This window comes from Scomber japonicus, chromosome 9 (assembly GCF_027409825.1).
Source record: "Scomber japonicus isolate fScoJap1 chromosome 9, fScoJap1.pri, whole genome shotgun sequence".
Classification (NCBI taxonomy): Eukaryota; Metazoa; Chordata; class Actinopteri; order Scombriformes; family Scombridae; genus Scomber; species Scomber japonicus.
The window spans coordinates 13,897,417-13,919,750 of record NC_070586.1 but is presented as its reverse complement, the minus strand read 5'-3'; the positions used below and the strand labels follow the sequence as shown (position 1 = coordinate 13,919,750).

General features: G+C 38.2%; 2 protein-coding genes across 3 annotated transcripts; one reads left to right on the top strand and one right to left on the bottom strand.

Moving 5' to 3' along the window:
- Positions 1–302: 302 nt before the first annotated feature.
- Positions 303–9,636, bottom strand: naaladl1 (N-acetylated alpha-linked acidic dipeptidase like 1). Its single transcript, XM_053326022.1, has 19 exons — positions 9,336–9,636; positions 8,738–8,910; positions 8,272–8,393; positions 6,673–6,792; positions 5,588–5,780; positions 5,274–5,367; positions 5,081–5,185; positions 4,430–4,515; positions 4,202–4,321; positions 4,029–4,114; positions 3,879–3,942; positions 3,506–3,573; positions 3,294–3,385; positions 2,626–2,719; positions 2,114–2,195; positions 1,702–1,875; positions 1,189–1,276; positions 1,008–1,100; positions 303–741 (listed from the first exon to the last, which is right to left on the bottom strand). The coding sequence occupies exons 1-19, from the start codon at positions 9,533–9,535 to the stop codon at positions 564–566; spliced, it is 2,232 nt and encodes a 743-aa protein (XP_053181997.1). The 5' UTR covers positions 9,536–9,636; the 3' UTR covers positions 303–563.
- A 1,568-nt stretch (positions 9,637–11,204) lies between these two features.
- Positions 11,205–21,594, top strand: erap1b (endoplasmic reticulum aminopeptidase 1b). 2 transcript variants are annotated; one of them, XM_053325148.1, is made up of 19 exons: positions 11,205–11,309; positions 12,540–13,055; positions 13,485–13,623; positions 13,935–14,069; positions 14,248–14,368; positions 14,920–15,074; positions 15,244–15,357; positions 15,449–15,580; positions 15,758–15,889; positions 16,487–16,570; positions 16,695–16,852; positions 17,224–17,303; positions 17,432–17,615; positions 17,895–18,051; positions 18,939–19,123; positions 19,286–19,447; positions 19,540–19,680; positions 20,124–20,205; positions 20,719–21,594. In XM_053325148.1, the coding sequence occupies exons 2-19, from the start codon at positions 12,568–12,570 to the stop codon at positions 20,887–20,889; spliced, it is 2,820 nt and encodes a 939-aa protein (XP_053181123.1). In that variant the 5' UTR covers positions 11,205–11,309; positions 12,540–12,567; the 3' UTR covers positions 20,890–21,594. The 2 variants fall into 2 exon arrangements, with proteins under 2 accessions (XP_053181123.1, XP_053181122.1); XM_053325147.1 differs by lacking the exon at positions 11,205–11,309 and adding an exon at positions 11,932–12,042.
- The last annotated feature ends 740 nt before the right edge of the window (positions 21,595–22,334 follow it).

Below are 22,334 nucleotides of genomic sequence, written 5' to 3'. Positions count from 1 at the left end.
CCACAATTTTGTAGACTAATCCTTCTGATATATTTCATTAAAAAATAAATCTCCTTTACAGCTGACAAATGCTACTAATGCTACTGAATAACTTTAAGTTCATGATCATAAACCCAATAAATTACTTTTATAGCACCCTTCAGCTATAATGTAACAATGCAATGCCTATAATGTGCCTGCTCTACTCAATTTTCATTGTCTATATGTAAAACATTTTAGTTTGCCACAGGGGAGACTAAAATATCTGCATTAAATTATAGTAGTTGGTGAATAATTTACAAAAGACATTTGTTGTGGTAGTTCATCATGAGTGCTTTAATGAAAAGATTCTTAATATTTAAATATTTTCAATCCAATGACAAAGACAGAAAACATCACAAAGAGTCATACTAACTGTTAGTTGATGAGCTTTATTCAATGATTCCCAAATCCCATCATGTAATGTCAACCTACAGGAAATCAGTGCTGCTGTTAGCTGCCCTTTCTCCATCCTGTCTCTTTTTTTGTAAAATCCCTGATTGACTGCAGTCCCACTCTCCTTCCCTCTTTCCTTCCCCCTTCATCTATATGACGTCAACCAGTGTGTGGGCGGCACCCTCAATGGCCTGGCTCAGGACTGACAGATGGTAATGCACCTTTTCCCAGTCGCGGGGCTGTCCTGATAAGTCAGCATTGGCGTAAGCATCAGCCAGACCTGGAAAGGTAGACTTGCCGGCAGAACTGGAGGCCCAGATAACATGCCTGGGTGATACACAAGGAAATGTAGAGAGACAAACAATGATTGGCAGCTGAACAATGAATAGAGATGTACTAAGTCACAATAACATCTTGTGTTAATGGCTACAGCCATGCAGAAAGGAATGATTTGGATGAGATCTGGTTCTATTAGAATTTTAAACTACAATCACTAATAAGTGTAAGGAATCAACAGGGTTCACCACTCCTTTTTACCCCAGAGTGCCCAAGAGAGTTAATCTTGTCATGAGGGTGATACATCATTTTCTTACCTGAATGCATATTTATCTGGAAAGGCTAGAGGATCTAAGAAAGCTCGGTCCAGCAGCATGAGCTGGTCATTGATCCTTCGGACTTTCAGCGGCCTACCAGAAAGAGGTCAGTGGCATTATTTTTCTTTGCAGACAGCGAAGGAGAAGATGATGATACAATACTGTATGTGTGTGCCCTTACGTTTCATTTGCCAGGTCTGAACTTCGAATTACTTGATCCAAATGAGTAGCTGCACTGCGAAAGCTGGTCACGGCACGTTTTAATGGTTCTGAAACAAGACATACATCTGCTGTGCAGCCTCTCAGAAAACACATTTTCCTTTCTAATCCTCTGTGACTGCTAGTACAAGAAACAGATGCTGCATCTGTTGCTTGTTCTGTTCTTAAGTACAGCCTGAAGACAGGTATTTATCAATTCTGGTTATTCCTGCTACAAGAAGCATTTTTGGATTTTGCCAATCCGTGTCCAAAATATGAATCCAGTAAGTCAGTAAGTCATCAGCTATTCTTGTTCCAGCTGCTTTGAGATGGAAGCAACAAGTCAAAACTATAAAGACATTATATTCACAATTTTACCTATTTGACACACTGAAACACAAAACCAAAATGAACTCCATTTAGATTTCTATGAGTGTTTTGTGTATTTTAATATTCTCCTGCATCACTGAAACATTTCCAGTTGTTTTGTGCTTACCCATGGAGATGTCCTTAGCTTTTAGCTGATCTTCATATAGGGTCACGGCTGTGTTGAGGTAGCTTTCCAGACCCTCAGCATAGTCACTGCAGTTTAATGGCAACACCAGGCTGTCAGCCAATCGTATCAGGACGTTTCCTGCAGTCCTTGCAATGGCCTGGTGACTGACGAACCCTGACAGAAGACATGGTAGAATGAAACGTTATACACAAATCTACTGAGGAAGCAAGACAGAAATATATAGCTTTATATACCAATTTGTCTCTAGCGGTAACTTTCAAGAACGCATCATCTGCAGGATCAAGAAGGTGGGAAAAATACATGAAGGGGAGATTCTATTGGATACAATCATACAAGAGGTTTGGTAAAAGAAAATATAATATGTGATAACGTGAGAGGAAGCATTGCTCACCAGGATCAATGAACTTTGAGGAGTAGTCAAAGGTGTCGTATGCTGTGTGGTATGCAGGGTAAATCCGAGCACTTGTTTTAGTCTATAGGAAGAAAAATGTCTTCAATGATAGGATTTACATGATTGACAATATGGAGTTTAGTTCACATATCATTTTGAATGTGCACACACTGACATGAAAAGTTTTCTTCTGTGACAGCTTATTTCAGGTGAGGTAAAATGAGACTGCACCAAGGCAACATAGTACCATAAATTTAAGACCCAGTTGGCAGGGAGGGGGAATGTATCTTGAAAAATATCATGGCCAGTGTTATGCAAGTGCTCTCTCCTGCTTTCCAATGGTTTAAAATTTAAGTGGCAAAATCAAAAAGTTCTATGAACAGTGAAAAATGTGCAGCCTACAGGTCTATATGAATTAGGTAAGACTGCCAGAAAAATGTTTAGCGGTGAGTCTTTCCTCCAAAGATTTCCAGACATGTCACACAGTAAATTCATCAGGACATTTGTCATACCCGGTCATAGGTGTATGCAATGTCCATGGAAGTGATTCCCAGGTAATGGACAAAGGCAGCATAATCACTCCCTGCTCCTGTTAGGTACCCCATTCTGTCAAAGGAAGACAGAAAACAATCAATACATGACACATATTTAATGCACAAGCAAAGATGGACCCAAAATATCCCGAGGCTGCACAAATATATAAATGTGAACACAAGGATGGTCAAATCACAGTTAATAAACAAAAACACATACTGATTGAAAAGGCTTACTCACAATGGAAAGGACACATTTTCAAAAGGAAATGAAAAGCATTGAAACCTGTCTTATATTTCAATAATGCAGTATTATTGTTTTATTTATAGATTTATTCAGTCACATGTTTCATGAAGTATGGATGCACCAGTATAGAAGTTTTGCTTTGAGAGATGCAGAAGTTATATTGTCAGTTCTTGGTCTGAAGACGGTCTTAAGAAGACTCCTTCTTGAATAGGAAATCTGATATGTGCTAGCTTTTTACATTTTTGGAACATGCTTACTGGATATTGGGTTTAGCAATTCAATGAGAATCATTGTTGAAGCACAACCTCCTTCTGTAATTCAGTTCTTGAGAATGTGTGTGCCTAGGATGCAGTGCAGCATGTGGGATCATTTGCTGCCACAGAAAGGTGTAACTGCTTACTTAGGAATGAGTCCATGGTCTGGGCTAGTTCTGTTCGAGTATCGTTTCCAGTTGTCATACACAGACGTTGAGTCCAGTCCAGGTGCCTTGACCTGCAAGATAAACACACTTTCATGTGACAGTTTCTTGGCATTTGGGTGACAGTTTCAATCAAGTTTAAAGTGCTACAGGCAAACAGCTCACGTGACATCTGAGTTAATTTCAGACCTCACCTGTTTAGCAGCTTTGAAGATGACATTCTGCACTGATGGCATACCTGAAGCCCTGAGAGTGGCGTTGGCTAAGGAAAACCAAACTTGTAGTCAGTAAACACAACTTACATTGGCAGCCAATGTTGTAACAAATGTTGTAACACAGAACAAATAATCTATGCCAATAAGTTAGTTGGCAAGTTAGATCATTATTTCAAACCTCTGGAAAACTGGAAAGGTCCAAATGTATTTCCCAATGCTACTGCTTAGGAAGTTTGTGACAATTTGTGCCACTAATGGATGCACATCTCAAGCTGAACCCAGAGTCTAAGATGGTATGTTTCTACATGCTTTGGCCTGTTTACATTTAAATGGTGTATGTAGAAATTCTTACCAAAAACAGCTATATCCACATTGATGTAAGCAACAGTGCGTTCACTGAGCTTGCTGTAGTATTGCTGAAGGGAAGACAAGACAGCATACAATTTCCAATTACATTTAGATTTTGCCTGCTGTTGTGTATCACTTGCGGATTGAAAATCACCTCAGTGTATTCAGCAGACCCAATAAGGCCGAACTCCTCTGCTCCCCAGCTTCCAAAGATAATAGATCTGCGAGGCCTCCATTTTCCTGCCATAAAAAGGCAAAGAGATTCACGTTTCATCCATAATTTCCATCAGTTAGTCAGTAGGTCAGTCAACCATGAAATTTCCTCACCCTGCTTGACCATCCGGCCCAGTACCCTTGTCAGTTCCAGCATGACTGATGTCCCACTGCTTGGGTCAATGGCACCATGGACCCAACTGTCCCTATGGTTCCCATAAATCACATACCTGTCTGTGGACATAAACATACACATATGCATCAACACATATCACACTTAGAGTGATCACAAACTGAGGCTAAATGACTTCTGATGGATATGGACGTGGTCAACAGTCTCACCTGGCTCGACACTCCCCCTGATAATTCCCATCACATTGGAGGAATTCTTTATCTCTTCATAGTTGTAGATGTCTAGTTTCACATCACTAGAAAAGAGGTTCAAACTCAAAAGTATGAAGAAACATGAACAAAAAACTGATAGATATCCCACTGCACCACTTTTGCCTCATCTTCAACAGAATGTATTGAAATTTGTATTGAAATTTGGTAAATTCACTGGTGTTTTTTTTTGTAAGGTTGTTTGCATTTATACTTACGTGCTGTTTTAAGCATTTTGCTAGCATATTTCAGTTACACTTAAGTCCAATAATAATAGTCTGATACTCAGGCTAAATTGCCAGAACAAGGAGGGATCTCAGCCTAACTAACGGTAGTTTATTTTATAATTTTAAAGAATTATTAAATAAAGACAAGGTAAAATTGCATCTGATCAGAAAGTTACTGAAGTGTTTTTCTCTAGGGATGTTGAAGACAATTTGAAGTGGATTCAGGGTTGCAGCAAAACAAAAAATCACTGTAGATGTTTTCAATGAGGCTGTTACATGGTGACATGGACAAATATTTATTCTTTCTTCATCTTATTTCTTCGTAACTTGTGTGAAATAACAGATAGTGCAGATTTCAATGCAGCTAATGCCTTAATTATCCAACCTGTTGTTGAAGGCAGATGTAGTTTTAAACCCTGGACCACCATAGTTGTAGCTGCAGTTGAATCCTCCCCGCCATGCAGCTGGAGCTTCCACTCCACCCAGTGCACTGAAATAACCAATGGATGTAAGTAAAAATGTGTTATTAACCAAACATTGCATATCAATTACATATGCAGATTTGACTTATCACAAACCATATTAATGTGTAGGCATCCTCAAATCCAATCGGTTGAATTGGGATGGGAGGGTTTCCTGTAATGTTCTCGGGAGGAATTCTGTAGGTTTCCTCTGCAAAACAATTCATGACAATGAGTCATAGACTCATCTCCTGGTGAGAGTTTAAAATCATTTCATCAGATTTTTATCTTTATGTGAATGTTTGCAACTGTTGTAAAAAATCCCCTGTCACATAATATTGGAGCCAAAGTTCAGCAGTAGTTGAAAAAACATACAATAAAAGAGAAACATCTCTTCAGTCATTGCTGTTTCTGTCCAGGTGTTTGGTTACCTTTAGCAGCTAGATAGGGTGTGAGCAGGTCTCCATAGTGCGTGTTAAAGGAACCTCTTTCTACACCAGAAGGCGGCATGTACCAGGAGTGAGGATATGTTTCATTGGTGTCAGACATGAGACCGTCATTGATATCCAAAGGGTCCGTGTAGACAAGTACACCAATGACACCATAGGGGGCTGCATTGATGGCCTGGAGGAGACACACATGCAGCCTCAGTTAATAAGTTTTAATATAGTTGATATTTCATCTTTTCAACAATAACCTCAGTCAGAACCACTATTTTACTAAATGGCCATTAAACACAGTGATAATGCTAAATTTTTGTGATTACCATTTTTGTACATTTGTTTTGGGCACAGTTTTTTTTAGTAAAAAAAAAGTGATGACTGTCAATATAACTTCTTGAAAAAACAAACAAACCTGTTACTGACAGGAAGTCATTCAAGGATGTTGCACTTATATGGTGCAGATTTATGGTGCACTTTATGCTCTCTATAAACACTAAGTCAGTTTCTCATTTATACATGAAAAAGTAACCACTTTTAACATTTGTCAACCTCTTTTTCAATAGAGGAACCATGATGACATCTTATTTTTATGATTTTATGGTTTTGATAAAGAGTATCTATGTCTGTTTCATGTACTTGTTTGCTGGGAATCGTGGGTAGCTTTCCATACCAAAAATCTTGTAGTTGCAGCTGAGATAACAAATGCACTTTGTAGATTTTCTGCATATTTTTACAGACTTTTAGCACATTGGCCCAGTTATATGATGAGTTAAACTCTAAATGTTGTTTTCTGTTTCACTGCCACAAAAACAGAACTCACAGTGACAGTGCTGCAAAGACAAATCTGTCCCAGCAAGTCAAGTTTAAAATAATGATGATGAGGATAAAACTTGACTATATTTATTATACTTTCCAAAAAGCTAACATGTAACTGGCACTTTCTGGTGAATCATTTTAAGTTTCTTTGCGTCTATTGAACAAATAGCTTCTGCTCAATTTATAAAGCCCGAACCAAATATAAACATGATAACAATATGAAAGTCACCCACAACTTAAAGCAATGTGCCACTCACCTTAGCAGCTCTTCCAGCTCCACCATATCTAGTGATAGCAATGGTTCCTCTGAGGTCCACCGTCTTGTTCAGCTCCTCGTAGTCAGTTGGTTTCCCCTGGTTGGCGTATACGAGTTTCCCCTAGAAAATATTGGAAAAATCAAAACTAAGCCAACAGTGGTAAGAACTCACTGATGCAATCGCTGATCTATTTACACCCCACATTTCTGAATCGAGTATGTCAGAAGATGATAACAATCCTCACAAAATCATCTCATCACACCCTGACAAATCATTTTACTGCATTATTGTGATTTGCTATGATTTCAGGCATTATGTTTTATGATTTTATGACAGATTGTATTTATTATCTTACATTGTAAACTATGTTTCACTTATTTTATCATGGGTTATGTGCAATATCTTCTATCTTCTTCTAGCTAGATAGACTTAACTCGGTGTCTGAGTGCTCTACTGCAACCTGCAGGCTTGAATCACTTTGGGTATAGCTGGTATTGGTATTGCCATGTATTTTGAGTTTGTAGTTGTATGCAGCACTTTTTGCATTAGTGCACCCCTACATTGTCTTGTCTGTTGTGTATTATTTTGATTATGTATTTTGTCATGTATTGCTTGACTGCAGCTCTGTTTAACACTTTTCCCAAGACAAATTTCCATTGCAACATGAAAGTTCATCTTATCATATCATAAATATGATAAAAGAACTGTAATTCCTTATCACAGACTCTTCTTTAATTAAAATCCTTGTTATGGCCCCTGAAATTGATGGTCACAGGCAGTAATATAACAGATCAATCAGACTTATTTAAAAGATAAGCTCTTGCTGGTTTGTTCACGTGTGTCTACATCATAAATGGTAATGTTATCTGTCCTTGATACAACAAACTTGGCCTGTAGGTCTCCATGTCAGTTAAGAATGGTAAAAACACCAGTCAACCACCAGTCACATTTGGCTTTGAATTAAGAGAGAAACAGAAAAAATGATTTTTACATTGTTCTCTTATACTTTTTGTCTGTTTTTTTAACATTTGCTTCTGTAACGGGCGGTAATGGTAGGACTCAATTGCACGACTCAGCTCAATTTATTTAGTGATACAGGCAGGGTCAAAACCAGAAAACCAGTCCTACAGACAGACATATCCATAAGGGCCAGGCAATAATCCAAAGTAAAAAAAAACAGGTCTAAGCAGGCAATACAGAAATAGAAATGCTGGAGAGCTAGGCATGAACACACTCATTTTTAGATTGTCATATACTGTAGACACATACAGCATAGACAAACCCTCTCTCAGCTTCATACCTACCTTTGGTTTATCACTACTAAACCACTTTTTAAAACATTAGTTTCTTTAAACCCAGAATGTCCTGGTCCTGGTGTCAGAAGTATATTTGAATTATCTTTCATTCTTCATCACCAATCACCATTACAATCAAATAATCTTAAGAGTCACATGTGCCCTTTCATTAGAAGTAATAATTATTTTTATGCTTCTTAAGTGTTTTTCCTCTTCAGTCTTCCACAGGAGGCCAGGTCTCAGGTCCACTTGGTGCAAACCAGAGCCTGGTTAATTTCAGATATACAGTGATGTCGCTTCTTACCTTTGGGTGTCCAGCAGGGGAGTATGCAGCGTATGGCTGGACCACCTCAGGATCTTTTTGGTCGTCAGTATAAGGCTTCTCTTTTTCTCTGACAGTGTGCAGGACGGCATTGGATGGACTCACTGAAATAAACAACTCATAGTAACTCATAGTAACTTGTCTGCTACTAAGTAAGTCAATCTTTTTCACTGTTAGACAACACAAAAACTAAGATTTGGTTTTGATAATTTATGAGTGGCTTGGGAAACTGGGAACTTTTGTTTTTCCTAGAACAATCCTACAGATGTTACAGATCATTTAAATCTAGATTTATTTTATTTTTTAAAAAAAGACCTGCCACTTGCTAATTGCCCTTGAACCATGAGCTTTCTTGAATTGTGGTTAAATTAAATGATTTTCATATTCAAATTTACAGTAATAAACGACTGGAAGAGAATAATGTGACCATCCTTTCCTGTGGACTCACCTACAGTGACCTTGTTGGGGTTGTTTGGGTCAGGGAAGGACAGGTAGACCATGTACTCCTCTCTCCAGGCCTGGTCCAGACCAGAGTCAGGGTCCTGCCATCTCTTAAGCATAAGCTGCACTGTCTGCTCATCTCCAGCTGTGGTGGCCATATGGGGCACTTTGGTCAACTCCCTGTTTAAGATAAAAAACAGAGATTTGACCCAAAAATGTGTGTGATAAAGTGGAGTCAAAAAGTCACTTGAATGGAAAAGTATATGACTGAAAAACCACAAAGGATTTGTATTCCACAACCCCCACCCCCACACCCCCACCCCCAGAAAACTCCAGTTATAGTATCAGGGGAAGAACTCATTATTTATATTTAGTTATTATTAGGCTAGATGACTCTGTTTGGACTTCATAAAAGTGCAGATGAAGGAAGAAAAATACCAAATTTGCTTGAATGCTTAAATAGGTTTTTATGAACCACTTATTATGAAACACTGTTTCTCTCACACACAGACTGTATTTCCTTTCTACCCTTTCACTAAATAAACAAATTAAATATAACGATTTACTGACCAACAAACTTCTTATCTTATCATACATCAACTCACCTGAGGTTCTCCTGAATCTCGATGTTATTCACCTCAGACAGGAACCTCTCAATGAGGGTCTCGTCCACATCCTTCACCACATCTTTTACCCAGGATGGTGCTGAGCCGCTGCTCTTGCTGATCCCATAGTGACCGATTAGGATACCTACGGTGAGTACAGCAGCACCACACAGAACTCCAATCAGCACCTTAATTATCATTTTCCTGTCTGGGATGAAGAAAACGGATTGAAGGTTGCTTATGAATCCACACTTATGCTGGAGGAAATCCTTGCATCTGGTTTAATTATCCCAAATGTTATGTCCAACCCAGTAACCCTCAGAGAAAAAGTGACATGCTCATCGTAAAGTTTACTCATTAATGTTTGCAAATGGGATGAACTTTACCCCTTTGTGTAAGTTTGTGTGCATATGTTTATGGTGGTGTAAATCAGTTCAAATTCATTGCATCACTTTTTAAAATATATATGCTGTAGATATTTGAGTTTTAGATTGTGTCAAGGCTTGGTTGTTGTAAAGAGGCTTGTTTACTCTGTGTGAAAATGTAAATACTCACAAGCCTTTGAAGTGAGCGTATCATTTGGAGAGAGTTTTCTGACAAGGCAGCTCTCGATGTAAGAGCAACCCTCATCAAGTGACAGAAGATTAGACTTGTTTTATCAATGGTTATTGAAATAGATTTAATTGATTCATATTGTAACTAAGAGGCAAGTTTTTCACCTATTTCAGATGTCTTTTCATCTGTGCATAGTACTTTGGGCAGCTGAATTACAGAAGCTCAAGCTGAGAGTTTGGCATGACAGTATGGCAGTTGGAAAACATTCTTTTGTATACAATCCTTTATTCTGTTCCTTATTACATTAATACAATTCAGTTTGGGAGAGTTTGGGAGAGGGCTCCTATTCAAATTACTATGTGGAAAAATTGTGAAGAACTTTTTAGATTAGTGTCGATTGGGGCTGGAAAGTAACTTAGTACATTTACTTCCACTCAGAGGGAAATATTTTACTTTCTATTCGACTACACACTATTTAGTTGACAGCTTTAGATATTTTTCAGATGAAGATTTGATACAATGGATAATATAACAAGCTTTAGAAATTCAACACATAAACATAAACCAGTGGTCTCCAACCTTTCTGACTTTTGACCTTTTACAGACAATTTCCACCAAGTAGTGATTTTTTCCTCTAAACTTGTCAAATGATTTAATTTTAATACATGGTCAAATGATACAATATATTTGACCAAAAATCAAAGATTAGAGAAAAAAAATTGATTTATGTTTCAGAGTTTTGTTTTTTCTTAATTCCTCTCCCATTAATCATCTCACAATCCTTCAGGGAGTGGGACCCAATGGACTAAACTAGCTAAATATATATAAATGCATTTTAATGCTGATACTTTTACTTAAATAGGATTTTTCAGGCAGGAATTTGGTGCTAAGAATATGAATATTCTTCCACCACCAGTGTCAAAATGTTCAAAATGTCTTAACTTGAATGGTTCAGGGGTTTTTATTTATTTATTTATTTTTACTATTCCATAAATAAGCTTTGTGGAGTTGGGAAAACAAATAATTGTAATTTCTTGCTTGGTAGTTAGAGGTGTCCTTCCTCTGTCACTTTAAGAGATATTTCTGAAAGACTTTTCATATTTCTGTGGGACTGAGGGGCAGGTAATAGGTTATACACCTCCAAATCCTTGGCATAGTTACCATCTTTATGCCCTGTTGTTTGAAGACTACAGAATGAAATTGATAGCAATTATTTTTTTCTGCCAAATTTGCTTGGCTTGATCTTCTGATGTGTTTCTGATAACGACTGTCAATGACTGTCTGCTGTAGTTAAACAGTACCTGCTGGAAAGGAAGGTGACAGTCATACTGCGGCCACCAACCATAGTGTGAAGGCAGTATCTGTGAACACAAAACAAAAAACACCAACTAAATAATGTGCCCTTACAAACTATCAAAGGTGAGTGAGCTCCCAGGACACCACCTACTCCACCAGGAACTGCAGTACCTAAAGGGGGGGACAAAAAAACAAATTAACAACCTACCTACTACATATAATAAATGCTATCAAAGTGCTGCAAACTAAAACAACACTATTAAAACTAAGTTGACTAAACTAAGTTAACAATTACAAAAATGTAACTACTTTACTTCTGTTATTTACATTTGTTTAAAACTGTGGGATTGTTAGAATCTGGATTATCATCAGTCAGGAAATGATAGTAAACTGGTCAACCAGAAAAATACAGAGAGCACCGATAATCAAAGCTATGGCGCACTCTAGTGGTGAAGTATTATCATTGCAGATAATTTCAACACGGAACTTCCTGTTGTTGCATGTTTCCCTAAATCAATGGGTTCCTTCTGCAGTAATTCTGATACAATTGATACCTATGAAGCTATTGCTTTTTATACCTGTAATCATTATGAGTTTACAAAAAATGTGCTGGTCGTGAATTGTTTTATACTTATACACACCGGGTTTTCTTTACAACTCATGTTTTCTGGATTGTGTGTATTAGCAGCAGAAATGACAAGACGTCCTGAGATCAAAACTCAGTGTACACAGCTGTATAGTTATGGATATAAGTGATGCATGTGACCTTAAGATATTCTGAATTCTCCCAGCATGCAATTCCTCCGTAACTGTTTCACTTTCGGTCTTGTTGAAGCTTCGTGCACAAGTCGACACAGTAAGTTGATGTATTGTGAGCTATTGTGGACTAATATTAAGACTGGGGAAATAACAGGGAACATATCATAACATTTCAGTTTTTTGTGAAATACACATTTTGTATCTACAGGATATGCAAACATGAATTAGTGGATGAATTAGAGGAAACGCGTGTGAAATCGAAAGTAGGCTACTGCATTTGCATATCACCTGTCTTGTTTTCGCGTTGTCATTGTCCGGTTCAAATACATATTGTGTGTTAGTAGTTTGATTAACTATTGATTAGTTTGATTAACTATTACTAATCTTTGAATGATCATGTAGCACGTTTGCAACCTTAACTGTATAATAAAGCAAGGTCCTTTTTATCCAAGAATGATCAGTACTTTGAATACTTCTGGTAGTAACTTACCTTATTATTTTAATTTAATGTGATTAGAAAGTATATGATACAGCTACTAGTATTTCTGAATGTAACCCTGCATGTGTATTTCTTTCTGTATTATTTCACTCCAGCAGGTGAGAGGATTTCCTGCTTACCACCATGTTAGCAGCTCTTCTCCTACTGCTGCTTGCCTCCTTGTATCCTTCATCAGGAGCGCAGCTACCAGATAAAAGCAAAGCCAAGGAGACCCCTGTAGCCACCAATGGCCAGCCATTTCCCTGGGACCGCATGAGGCTTCCCAAAACCGTCTTTCCCCTTCACTATGACCTGAGCCTTCACCCTAACCTCACCACCCTGGACTTCACTGGCGTTGTTCGTATCCAGCTGGATGTGAAGGAGGACACCAACACTGTCATTCTCCATGCCAAGCAGATGCAGATATCCAACGTGCTGCTCCTGGCACCTGAAGGTGTGAGGCCTCTGCAGGTTTTGGAGTATCCTCGTTCCCACCAGCTTGCCTTGGTGTCAGACAAGGTGCTGACCAAAGGTAGGAAGTATGAAGTTCAGCTGGGGTTTGCTGCCAACTTGTCCGACAGCTTCCATGGTTTCTACAAGAGCAGCTACCGCACCAGCAGTGGAGAAGTCCGGTAAAACCATGAATGACTTATTTTCATAATTTTCTTGTCATCATTTAATCATCATCACATTACTATTGAGACATGAGTGTAGATTATGTATATTAACACCTTATCTGAGTGGATTAATTTAGCTAAATATTACAGGATACAGTAATAGCTAAGATGACAGAAGGAACAATAGAAAAAACATAAGCATGCAAAACTACCAATGAGTGGAAGAGGACATAATTAGCAACCTTGAAACACCATCAGGACCATTACAAAGAGACTGAGGCTATTAATAATCTTGACAAATGTCTCATTTTTATGTTAACTAAACCACAGTATAACAAGTTTTGCGATGTTAAAGTGATGTTGAAAATGATTGATATTGCAGCTCTAGCACAGTTTTTTTTCTTACAGCAAGTTACAAATAATCTCACTTTAATATGTTTTTAGGGTTCTGGCATCTACACAGTTTGAAGCGACCTTTGCCCGAGGAGCCTTCCCCTGTTTTGACGAGCCCGCCTTCAAGGCTAGCTACACCATCCGTATTATAAGAGAGCCACGCCACATAGCCATATCCAACATGCCCAAGGTACACACAAACAGTGCAATAACTTTGTTTATACAGATCTCCAAGAGGAATTATTACTAATAATTAGTAGTTTAATTATACTATGACATTTAATAGATCCTCATGCATGTTCGTTGCAGGATAAGTTTATGAGGTCTTTATTGGCAGTATTTCACTTGACATTTTATTGGTGTTATTATAAGTATTTTCATTTTAATCTGATCTACATAACATTTTAAAATTTCCATCTGTACTTGACCCATTGACCTTTTCTTTCTTTTGTCTTTTGTTTCACTCCTCCATTTTCATCACTACACTTCTTTGTTTCTAAGGTAAAAACTGTGGAGTTGCCGGGCAATTTGCTTGAGGATCACTTCGACACCACTGTAAAGATGAGCACCTACTTGGTGGCCTACATTGTGTCTGACTTCATGTCTGTGAGCAGAACTACTCAGCATGGTGTCAAGGTAAAGAAGATAGACTGGCTGTTGTAGTAGTTGCTGTAGTTTCAAAAAAAAATGTATGCACAGTATTTTGGAGAGACTTTTGGTATGGTATACATTTGAAATGATTGCGTAACAGCTGATACAGTAATAAATATTACTGTTGTGCCATATTAATGCTGAAGAGTGTGTTCTTTATCAGATTTCAATCTATGCTGTGCCTGAGAAGATTGACCAGACAGCTTATGCGCTGGATGCTGCAGTCAAGCTGTTGGACTTCTACGATGACTACTTTGATATTCCTTACCCACTACCCAAACAAGGTTAGTAAAAGTACATGTTATTAAGATATTACAGTACCATAGCTGCAGTATGTATTTATGCTATTACTACTCGATCCACGTTCTTATTTACACCATTCATTGGCTACAGAAATGGCACAGGATAGACTCAGCATTCATGGCTACACCTGTATCTCTGTTAACCATTTCAAACAGCATGTGGTCTCTCAGTTGTCAGTGGAAACTTTGTGATTTGCATGGCAAATGAACACATTTCATGTGTGACCGTTATTTAGACATCCAGAGTAACTTCTTATCAAAAGTTACTCCATGGTAAGATGGTTTAACTAAACAGCATGGGAATGAAAATTTTAATTTGAACAGACAAGCTGTAGGAAAGTGAATTTATTTAAAAAAAAAAAGGGACCATAGAGGAGGGATGCAAGAGGGGATTCAACTCAAAGGGAAGCTGCAGTTTTTAAAATGGCCAGTAAAGTAACAATGATATTCTGCACGATGAAGATAATGTGTATAAAAACATTTTTGTAGACCAGCATCTAACATATTTACATTTTTGCTGTTGTTCCCTGCAGACCTGGCTGCTATCCCTGACTTCCAATCAGGTGCGATGGAGAACTGGGGGCTGACCACCTACAGAGAGGCGGGCCTACTCTTCGACCCTGAAAAGTCCTCCGCTTCAGACAAGCTGGGTATCACCAAAGTTATCGCCCATGAGCTTGCACACCAGGTAACTGCCTGCATCAATTTTGTCCACCAACGATAGCAAGAAAATGTAGGATAAAAATTGTAATATGGTTTCACAATAAGTTGCTGGTATTAGGAAAGTATGTTGAAGAATTACATCATTATATCCTGTCTTTGCACATGAAGCAGTATATGTTTTCCTTTCGTTCCAGTGGTTTGGGAACTTGGTGACGATGGAGTGGTGGAATGACTTGTGGCTTAACGAGGGTTTTGCCAAATTCATGGAGTTTATTTCTCTCGACATCACCTATCCTGAGCTGCATGTGGTGAGAGCAGAGTACAGGAAACTAACTCAAACTCACTTACTCAAAACATACACACTCTTACATTTTCTCCATTTCTCTCCCTTTATCCCAGGATGACTTCTTTTTGGGAAAGTGTTTTGAGGCCATGGAGGTAGACGGTCTCAGCTCTTCCCACCCAGTCTCCACCCCTGTGGAAAACCCCACACAGATCCAGGAGATGTTTGACGATGTGTCGTATGACAAGGTCTATCTCTTTTTGTCTCATTCTGTGTCTGGGAATTCACTATTTGTAAATTCCATAAATAGTTACTCCCAAAGCTAAACTCAAGACAAAACATTAGAAATCCATTAAGGGGACTCATAGAAGCAATCACACAACATGGATGTGTTCCTTTTCAGCATGTCTGTTTAATTTTTTTAGGGGGCATGTATCCTGAATATGCTACGAGATTTCCTGACACCTGAGGTCTTTGAGATTGGCATTATCCGATACCTCAAGCGTTTCAGCTACCAAAACACTGTCAACAGCCACCTGTGGGAGAGCCTGACTGATGTAAGTGGTGTGTGTGTGTGTGTGTGTGTTAGTGTGTTAGTATGTGTTCGTGTGAGTAAGTGGATGAGGAATACATCACCAATGTTTCTTTTTATATTAATGTGGAACAATAATTGTTTTGTGTCACACTAAAAACTCTGCTTATTTTGTTGACTGTTGTGATAATTAAATCTGAACACTAATCAGTGTAACTGTAGTAAGGTGGCAGAAATTGGTGTTTGAAAACCAAAATGAATAAGTAGAAACTTCATGCAACGAATGCTTTTGGCCGGGATCCCTCTGCATGATGTGATGGCCAAATTCGTTTTCAGAAAGTGCACATTAATTGGGTGATACCTCGCCTTGCATTTCCAGTTAACTCAGTGGTTAATAATAATAATAATAATAATCTAATTACCTATTATAAAATCTAAAACTAGTCTTGTTACCTGTTTTTCTGCTTGTCATATTGTAATTGAGAGTCACACTTGACCGAAGTAATTCCCTTCTCTATTGTAAAAACATAATTTGGCAATTGGTGTGTTGAGTGTTGAGTGTTCCTGTAAACATCAATATTAGTACTCTTATGAATTTCTGTTAAACTTATTTCCCCAACAGATTTGCAATTCAGATGATTTGAAAGAAGGCGGAATGAAACACAAAGAATTCTGCTCCAACCGCAACGTTCACTCTGAAGCCTCTGTAAGTTTTAAGAATAAGTTCAACCAAAAAAATCATCATGTATAAACTGTAATTCATGTAACAGTGACAGATGTAATATATCTAAAACTGACTAATGTATCTTAATGTCTGTGCATATGTGCAGAAATGGTACTCTGGTGATGAGCTGGATGTCCGGGCCATTATGGACACGTGGACACTGCAGGAGGGCTTCCCGCTGGTCACTGTGGAGGTCAGAGGTCGCGAGGTTAGGCTCAGTCAGGAGCGTTACCTGAAGACAGATGATCCCTCGCTCACTGAAGGGTAAAAAGTCAGATTGAAATTGTTATGGTGGATTTGTTATTCCAAAAGGATCCCTTGTCCTGCTTTTGTGTCTATATATCTATATAATGTTCTGTGTTTTAGAATGTGTTTATGTGATTACAGCTGTATATACTTTATAATTTCAAATTCAAATTAGTAGCATCTATTGCTGTTATTCTTGATAGTGCCACCTGATGGCGACAAAGTGTAGTTCAAGCAAGCAGTGTGAAGTGTGACACCCTCAGCAGCTCCATATGTGGTCACAGCATGATTTTTTTTAAATTAGGATATTATATATAGAATATCTTATAATTTTATGTTTTTATTTTATTTTATTAAATGTCATTTTAATAATCATTATGCATTGATAGATTCCTGTGGCAGATCCCACTAACCTACATGACCAGTGCCTCCAACACAATCCATCGTTTCCTGCTTAAGACAAAGTCAGGTGAGTGTGTTGCTCAGTGTAATCAGGCTGGATTTTAGTTTGCTATTTTCATCCTTTACCCTCATACTGTACATACAAGATAAAGTCTTTTCCAGTCCAAAGTTTGTGTTTACGCCTCCTCCCTGCAGACATCCTGTACCTACCAGAGGAGGTGGACTGGGTGAAGTTCAATGTGGACATGAGTGGCTACTACATGGTTCACTACAAAGGCGAGGGCTGGAATTCTATTATCAAGCTGCTGAAACACAACCACACAGCCCTCAGCAGCAATGACCGTGCCAGCCTCATCCACAATGTATTCCAGCTGGTCAGGTCTGGAAACATTTGCAGATCATATGTTTTTTATAATTTTTCTGTCATGCAATGAGTAGTTTTAGTGATACAGTCACTCCAGCTCAGTGAAATTTTAAACATTTTGCAAATACCTACTCTGTGTTAGAAAGGGAGTTTGTCTGCAGTCCTTCTCGTTTCATAGGTATTATTTAAGGTTAGGGCTAAGATTTTCTTAGCTTGTCAAAAAACAAAATATCCTGTGAAAATGGACAAAACTTTAGCATATTGTTAATTTCAAGGCTGTCGTGTGTGTTGCAGTGTCGGGAAGGTCAGGCTGGACACGGCTTTGGAGCTGTCTCAGTACCTCTCCAAAGAGACTGCAATCATGCCTGTGACTCAGGGCTTCGGAGAGCTGGTACCTCTCTACAAACTGATGGAGAAAAGAGATCTGGTTGTTGTGGAGAACCAGATGAAGGTTAGAGAAGACAGAATTCATATATATTCCATTTATGTCTATAGAATACATTTAATCTATATTATGTTATACTGGCCTGTTCGGCAAGCCCTCAGTTCAGTCTCCTGTCTCTTTAAGCCCCCCCTCCTGTCGAGTCCACTCTGTTGTGATTGGTTAGCCCCTCAGCAGACTTAAGCTGGCTTTGGAGGATATGTAAACAAAAAAAAGTAGTAGGATTTCAATTTTTATTTTCCTTCTTTACTCCAAGTGTCAGCTTATCAAATACATCTGTACAACTTTGAGCCGAAATCTCATCAGAAGCATGAGTGGACAACGTGAACAAACCCTGGACCAATCTTGGCAACTACCGTAGCAGCAGTGACTAAGGAACTGAACCCTTGGCTTTTGATTTTCAGTTATTTATATAGTTTTAAGTTTTGGAACTGCGACACTGTTTATATACAGAAAATCCCAAAAAGCATGTTATATCCCCTTCAACATTAAAAGTAGTTTAACTTGATGGAGGAGCAGGAAATTGTTTCAGCAAACTATACTTGTAAACAGGGTTTTGAAAGTGTGATGTTCAGAGAAGTAAGGCTCTTGGTGAGAGAGCTCCGAAATATCAAGGCATTCAAAATTAGAAAGAAGTGCTCTCTTTAAGCTCTTGAGAAAGACACTTAAGCCAAAGCTTTTTTGTGACAAAACGAGAGTATGCACACTCAGTCATGCTTCTCTACATAGACTGAACAGCTCTACATACATGTTAAGTACTATTTGTCATTTCTAGCTGCTCAAACTAAGTAGAACAGAAATTTGAGAAATGAGAAATTTTCTGTCTGTGGTGTTATTTTATTTATGAACAATCCACTTCAGCACTGATTTCTACATTGTCTGCTTGTGTTTCACAGAGTTACATTGTAGATCTGTTCCGGGGGTTGATCGACCAGCAGGAGTGGAAAGACTCTGGTTCAGTGTCTGAGCGAGTGCTGAGAAGCTATCTGCTGTTGTTCGCCTGCGTCAGGAATTACGCTCCCTGTGTGACAAAAGCCACCCACCTCTTTAACCAGTGGAGGGACTCCGATGGCAAAATGAGGTCAGGGGTCAGGGTCCTGTTTCTCATCAGTCTGCATTTCATAGTTTTTCTACACAACTAGATTTTTAGATTGATTGTTACATTATGATGACTATGATGAACACTTTTTTTAAAAATAACCTGAAATATGTGGGCATTTAAAAATTCTTCCGTGTATTTCAGCCTCCCTGTTGACATCACCATGGCTGTGTTTGTTGTTGGAGCTCGAACACCAGAGGGGTGGGACTATCTGTTTGAGAAGTACCGCTCTTCAATCCAACTGTCTGTAAAGAGCCGCATGAAGACTGCGATGGCAGTCAGCCCACTGCAAGACAAACTGAAATGGTGTGTTTGTTATGTTAAGTAAATCTTAGTTCAAGAAGCAGTACCAGTTTTTTTTCCCTTGTCCTTCCTTACACGTGTTGTTCTTTCTACAGGATGATGGAGCAGAGCCTTAGTGGTGAGGTGATGAAGACCCAGGACCTCCCGGGTGTGGTTGTCTCAGTCAGCAAGAACCCCCGTGGCTACAAACTAGGATGGGACTTCCTGCGGGCCAACTGGCATACCCTGATCAAGAAGTCAGTCAACTCATCATACCTTTACATTTCTCTCTAATTATTAAGATGTGTGAATTGTATGTAAAAAAATATACTTACGGTGGTCTTATCAGGCAAAATCACAAAATGGAGTTGTATTTAAAACAACCGTCCCATCAAGTACCGTTATATGACAGCTTCCCACTTTACAAGCTCTTGACTTGTATACAAAAAATGCTGCCTACCATAGTAGTAGTATTTAAAGTATTTATATATTCAAGTTTTGCATAAGGCTAAAAAATATTTCAGTGACAAAAACACATAACTGATTTTCAAAATAAATAAACATAAAAAATATGTTGGCATTTGTGAATGGCCCACATCAGAAAAACCTTAAAATAATGTCTATTCCTTTGTAGAGTGTAAAAGACAGTGTTAATAGATGTGTGATGAATTACATTTAACTGTTTTCTTCAATGCCACAGGTTTGACCTGGGCTCCCACTCCATAGCACACATGGTGACTGGGGTGACCAATCAGTACTCTACCAGGGAGATGCTGGATGAGGTAAGTGAGGCTGCGTGTCCACAACAAGCCAGTTGATACTGCAGGGTGTTCTGATGCTGCAGTAGGTTTGACCCTTTCTGTGTAAATGGGTTGAAATTAATTCTTCGACCTTTGTCCCACATCTCCGTGTTCTGCTAAACTGTTACATTTAAAAGGGAAATACCCTAAAACAAATGTACAAATGTAGCTAAATAATATTAATGACATGATTCAAATGTGAAAGAAGATAGTATTTACTGTATGCAAAGTAATAATTTATGTATTCTGGTACTTTAAGGTTGAGTAGTGATTGCAAAATTATATAGAATTAGGGTTGGTGGTTTATGGGAGCAAAACTGTTTTCTGTATTGTTGCGTTTTATATCAACTTTTCTGTCATTTTTTATCTATAGCAGACAGTGTAAAGAACCCTTTGCTGTTCTAGTGTGAAGCTTGTTAACAAGATGGATGTGCATTGTTGGATCTCATGTCAAACATGGTTGTGTATTAACGTTTTCATTCTCTGCATATTCAGATAAAAAGCTTCTTCGGCTCTCTGACTGAGGAGGCGGGCTCAGAGATGAGGTGTATCCAGCAGACCTACGAGACCATCGAGGATAACATCCGCTGGATGGACACCAACTTTCCTCTGCTAAAGGCCTGGCTGGACAAACGCAACCACAGAGTTGCACATGATGATTTATAACTCCAGGGAAAGTCAAAAAAAATGTTTAGAGTGAAAAATTATGTTGCTCAAGTTAGACAATACTAGGGGTGTGGAAATGGGTCACATGACTCCACTCAGGATGTGATCACAGATTTAATGACTTCATACTTAACGACAAAAATCCAAAAAGCCCTTCAATTCAATTGAAGACCAGTAACCTCACCAAACACTAGGATAACGAAACAAACAAACAAATCAAAAACTGAATATAATCACACAAGTCAGTATGTTTTGGAGATTGTGTCGTTTAAGTACATATTGATTACCAAACTGACTCTCCTGACTTGGGACAAATGTACCAGCATTTTAGACTTACTTGTGACTTTTTCCACCTCAGTGTCACCTACAAGTGTTAAACTAAATGCTGTATTTTTTTAGACTCCAGAAGAGCTGAAATGGTCATGGTAGACTTCTTCAGTATGTGAACATAGACTTAAGGAACGCCTTAAAGAACCTCCATATGATAGAGGTTTGTGAAGTTATGAATTATGACAAATGGGTCTTGAAGGAACCTCCTGGGTTCCCTAATTGGTGTGTTCCTAGGAACTCGTTAAGGCTTTTCAATTTTTTTTACAAGTGTAATTTCCTACTGAAAGTGCTCACAATAGATACAAGTAGCCTGGACATTTTTTGCTCATAGCTGTCTGTGTCTGTGCACTATATATGTTTATGTGTGTGTGTGTATGTGTGTGTGTGGTTTTTATGTGTGTGTGTGTGTGTGTGTTGTTGGGAAGTTTTTAGTTGAAATTTCAAGATACAAGACATTGTAGAAGTTCCCCCTTTCATCTGAATTGATTTTTTTCATTCATCTTGCTTTACTGCAGACTGATAAATTAAGTATTGTACAGTTTTTGTTGTTGTTTCTTTTACAAATAGTGAATGTTTAAAAAAATAAGTAATAGCAATAAAATACACTGCACATCAGATATCAAAATGCACTCAAATATTTAGTTACCAGACCACTAACCAACTAAAACATGAAAAACAAAACCACAAAGACACCTCTGCCTCCAGTCTTTATGTAAAAAATATCTGGGAATATGGGAATATCTACAATGTCTGTACCTGAATGCATTCTGTCGCTGAGGGGCAGCTAAGAAAAAGTTACCTAAATGCACTTATAATATGTGATTCAATGGTTGTTATGAAATTGACTTAAGTATTTTTAAAACTCAAGAACACACTGTTGTAATATCAAGTCAGGTACTATTTTTACACTGCTGTGTTAATTTTCCAATTTTGGAGCATGAAAAAAAAATTTTTTGGCCCCGTTGGTTCGTCTTGGTAACATTTGAACCTAAATTCTCATATAAATAACACAAGAAAGTTACTGTAACTAATGTGTTGTTTATCAGTACTATAACACCCCTTCTTTGTACTGGATTCATGACAATTAAGTGTTGTATTGAATAAAATTCAGCTTG

What these genes read in the sequence shown, in the direction of transcription:
- naaladl1 (XM_053326022.1), bottom strand. Translation starts at nt 9,535, where the DNA reads ATGATAATTAAGGTGCTGATTGGAGTTCTGTGTGGTGCTGCTGTACTC. An exon ending in TCTTCAAAGCTGCTAAACAG is followed by an intron (nt 3,386 to 3,505) that starts GTGAGGTCTGAA and finishes TTTATCTTGCAG; the next exon opens with GTCAAGGCACCTGGACTGGA. An exon ending in TTGCATACACCTATGACCGG is followed by an intron (nt 2,196 to 2,625) that starts GTATGACAAATG and finishes TTCTTCCTATAG; the next exon opens with ACTAAAACAAGTGCTCGGAT.
- erap1b (XM_053325148.1), top strand. Translation starts at nt 12,568, where the DNA reads ATGTTAGCAGCTCTTCTCCTACTGCTGCTTGCCTCCTTGTATCCTTCA. An exon ending in CCTGCTTAAGACAAAGTCAG is followed by an intron (nt 17,304 to 17,431) that starts GTGAGTGTGTTG and finishes TCCTCCCTGCAG; the next exon opens with ACATCCTGTACCTACCAGAG. An exon ending in CTGCAAGACAAACTGAAATG is followed by an intron (nt 19,448 to 19,539) that starts GTGTGTTTGTTA and finishes TTCTTTCTACAG; the next exon opens with GATGATGGAGCAGAGCCTTA.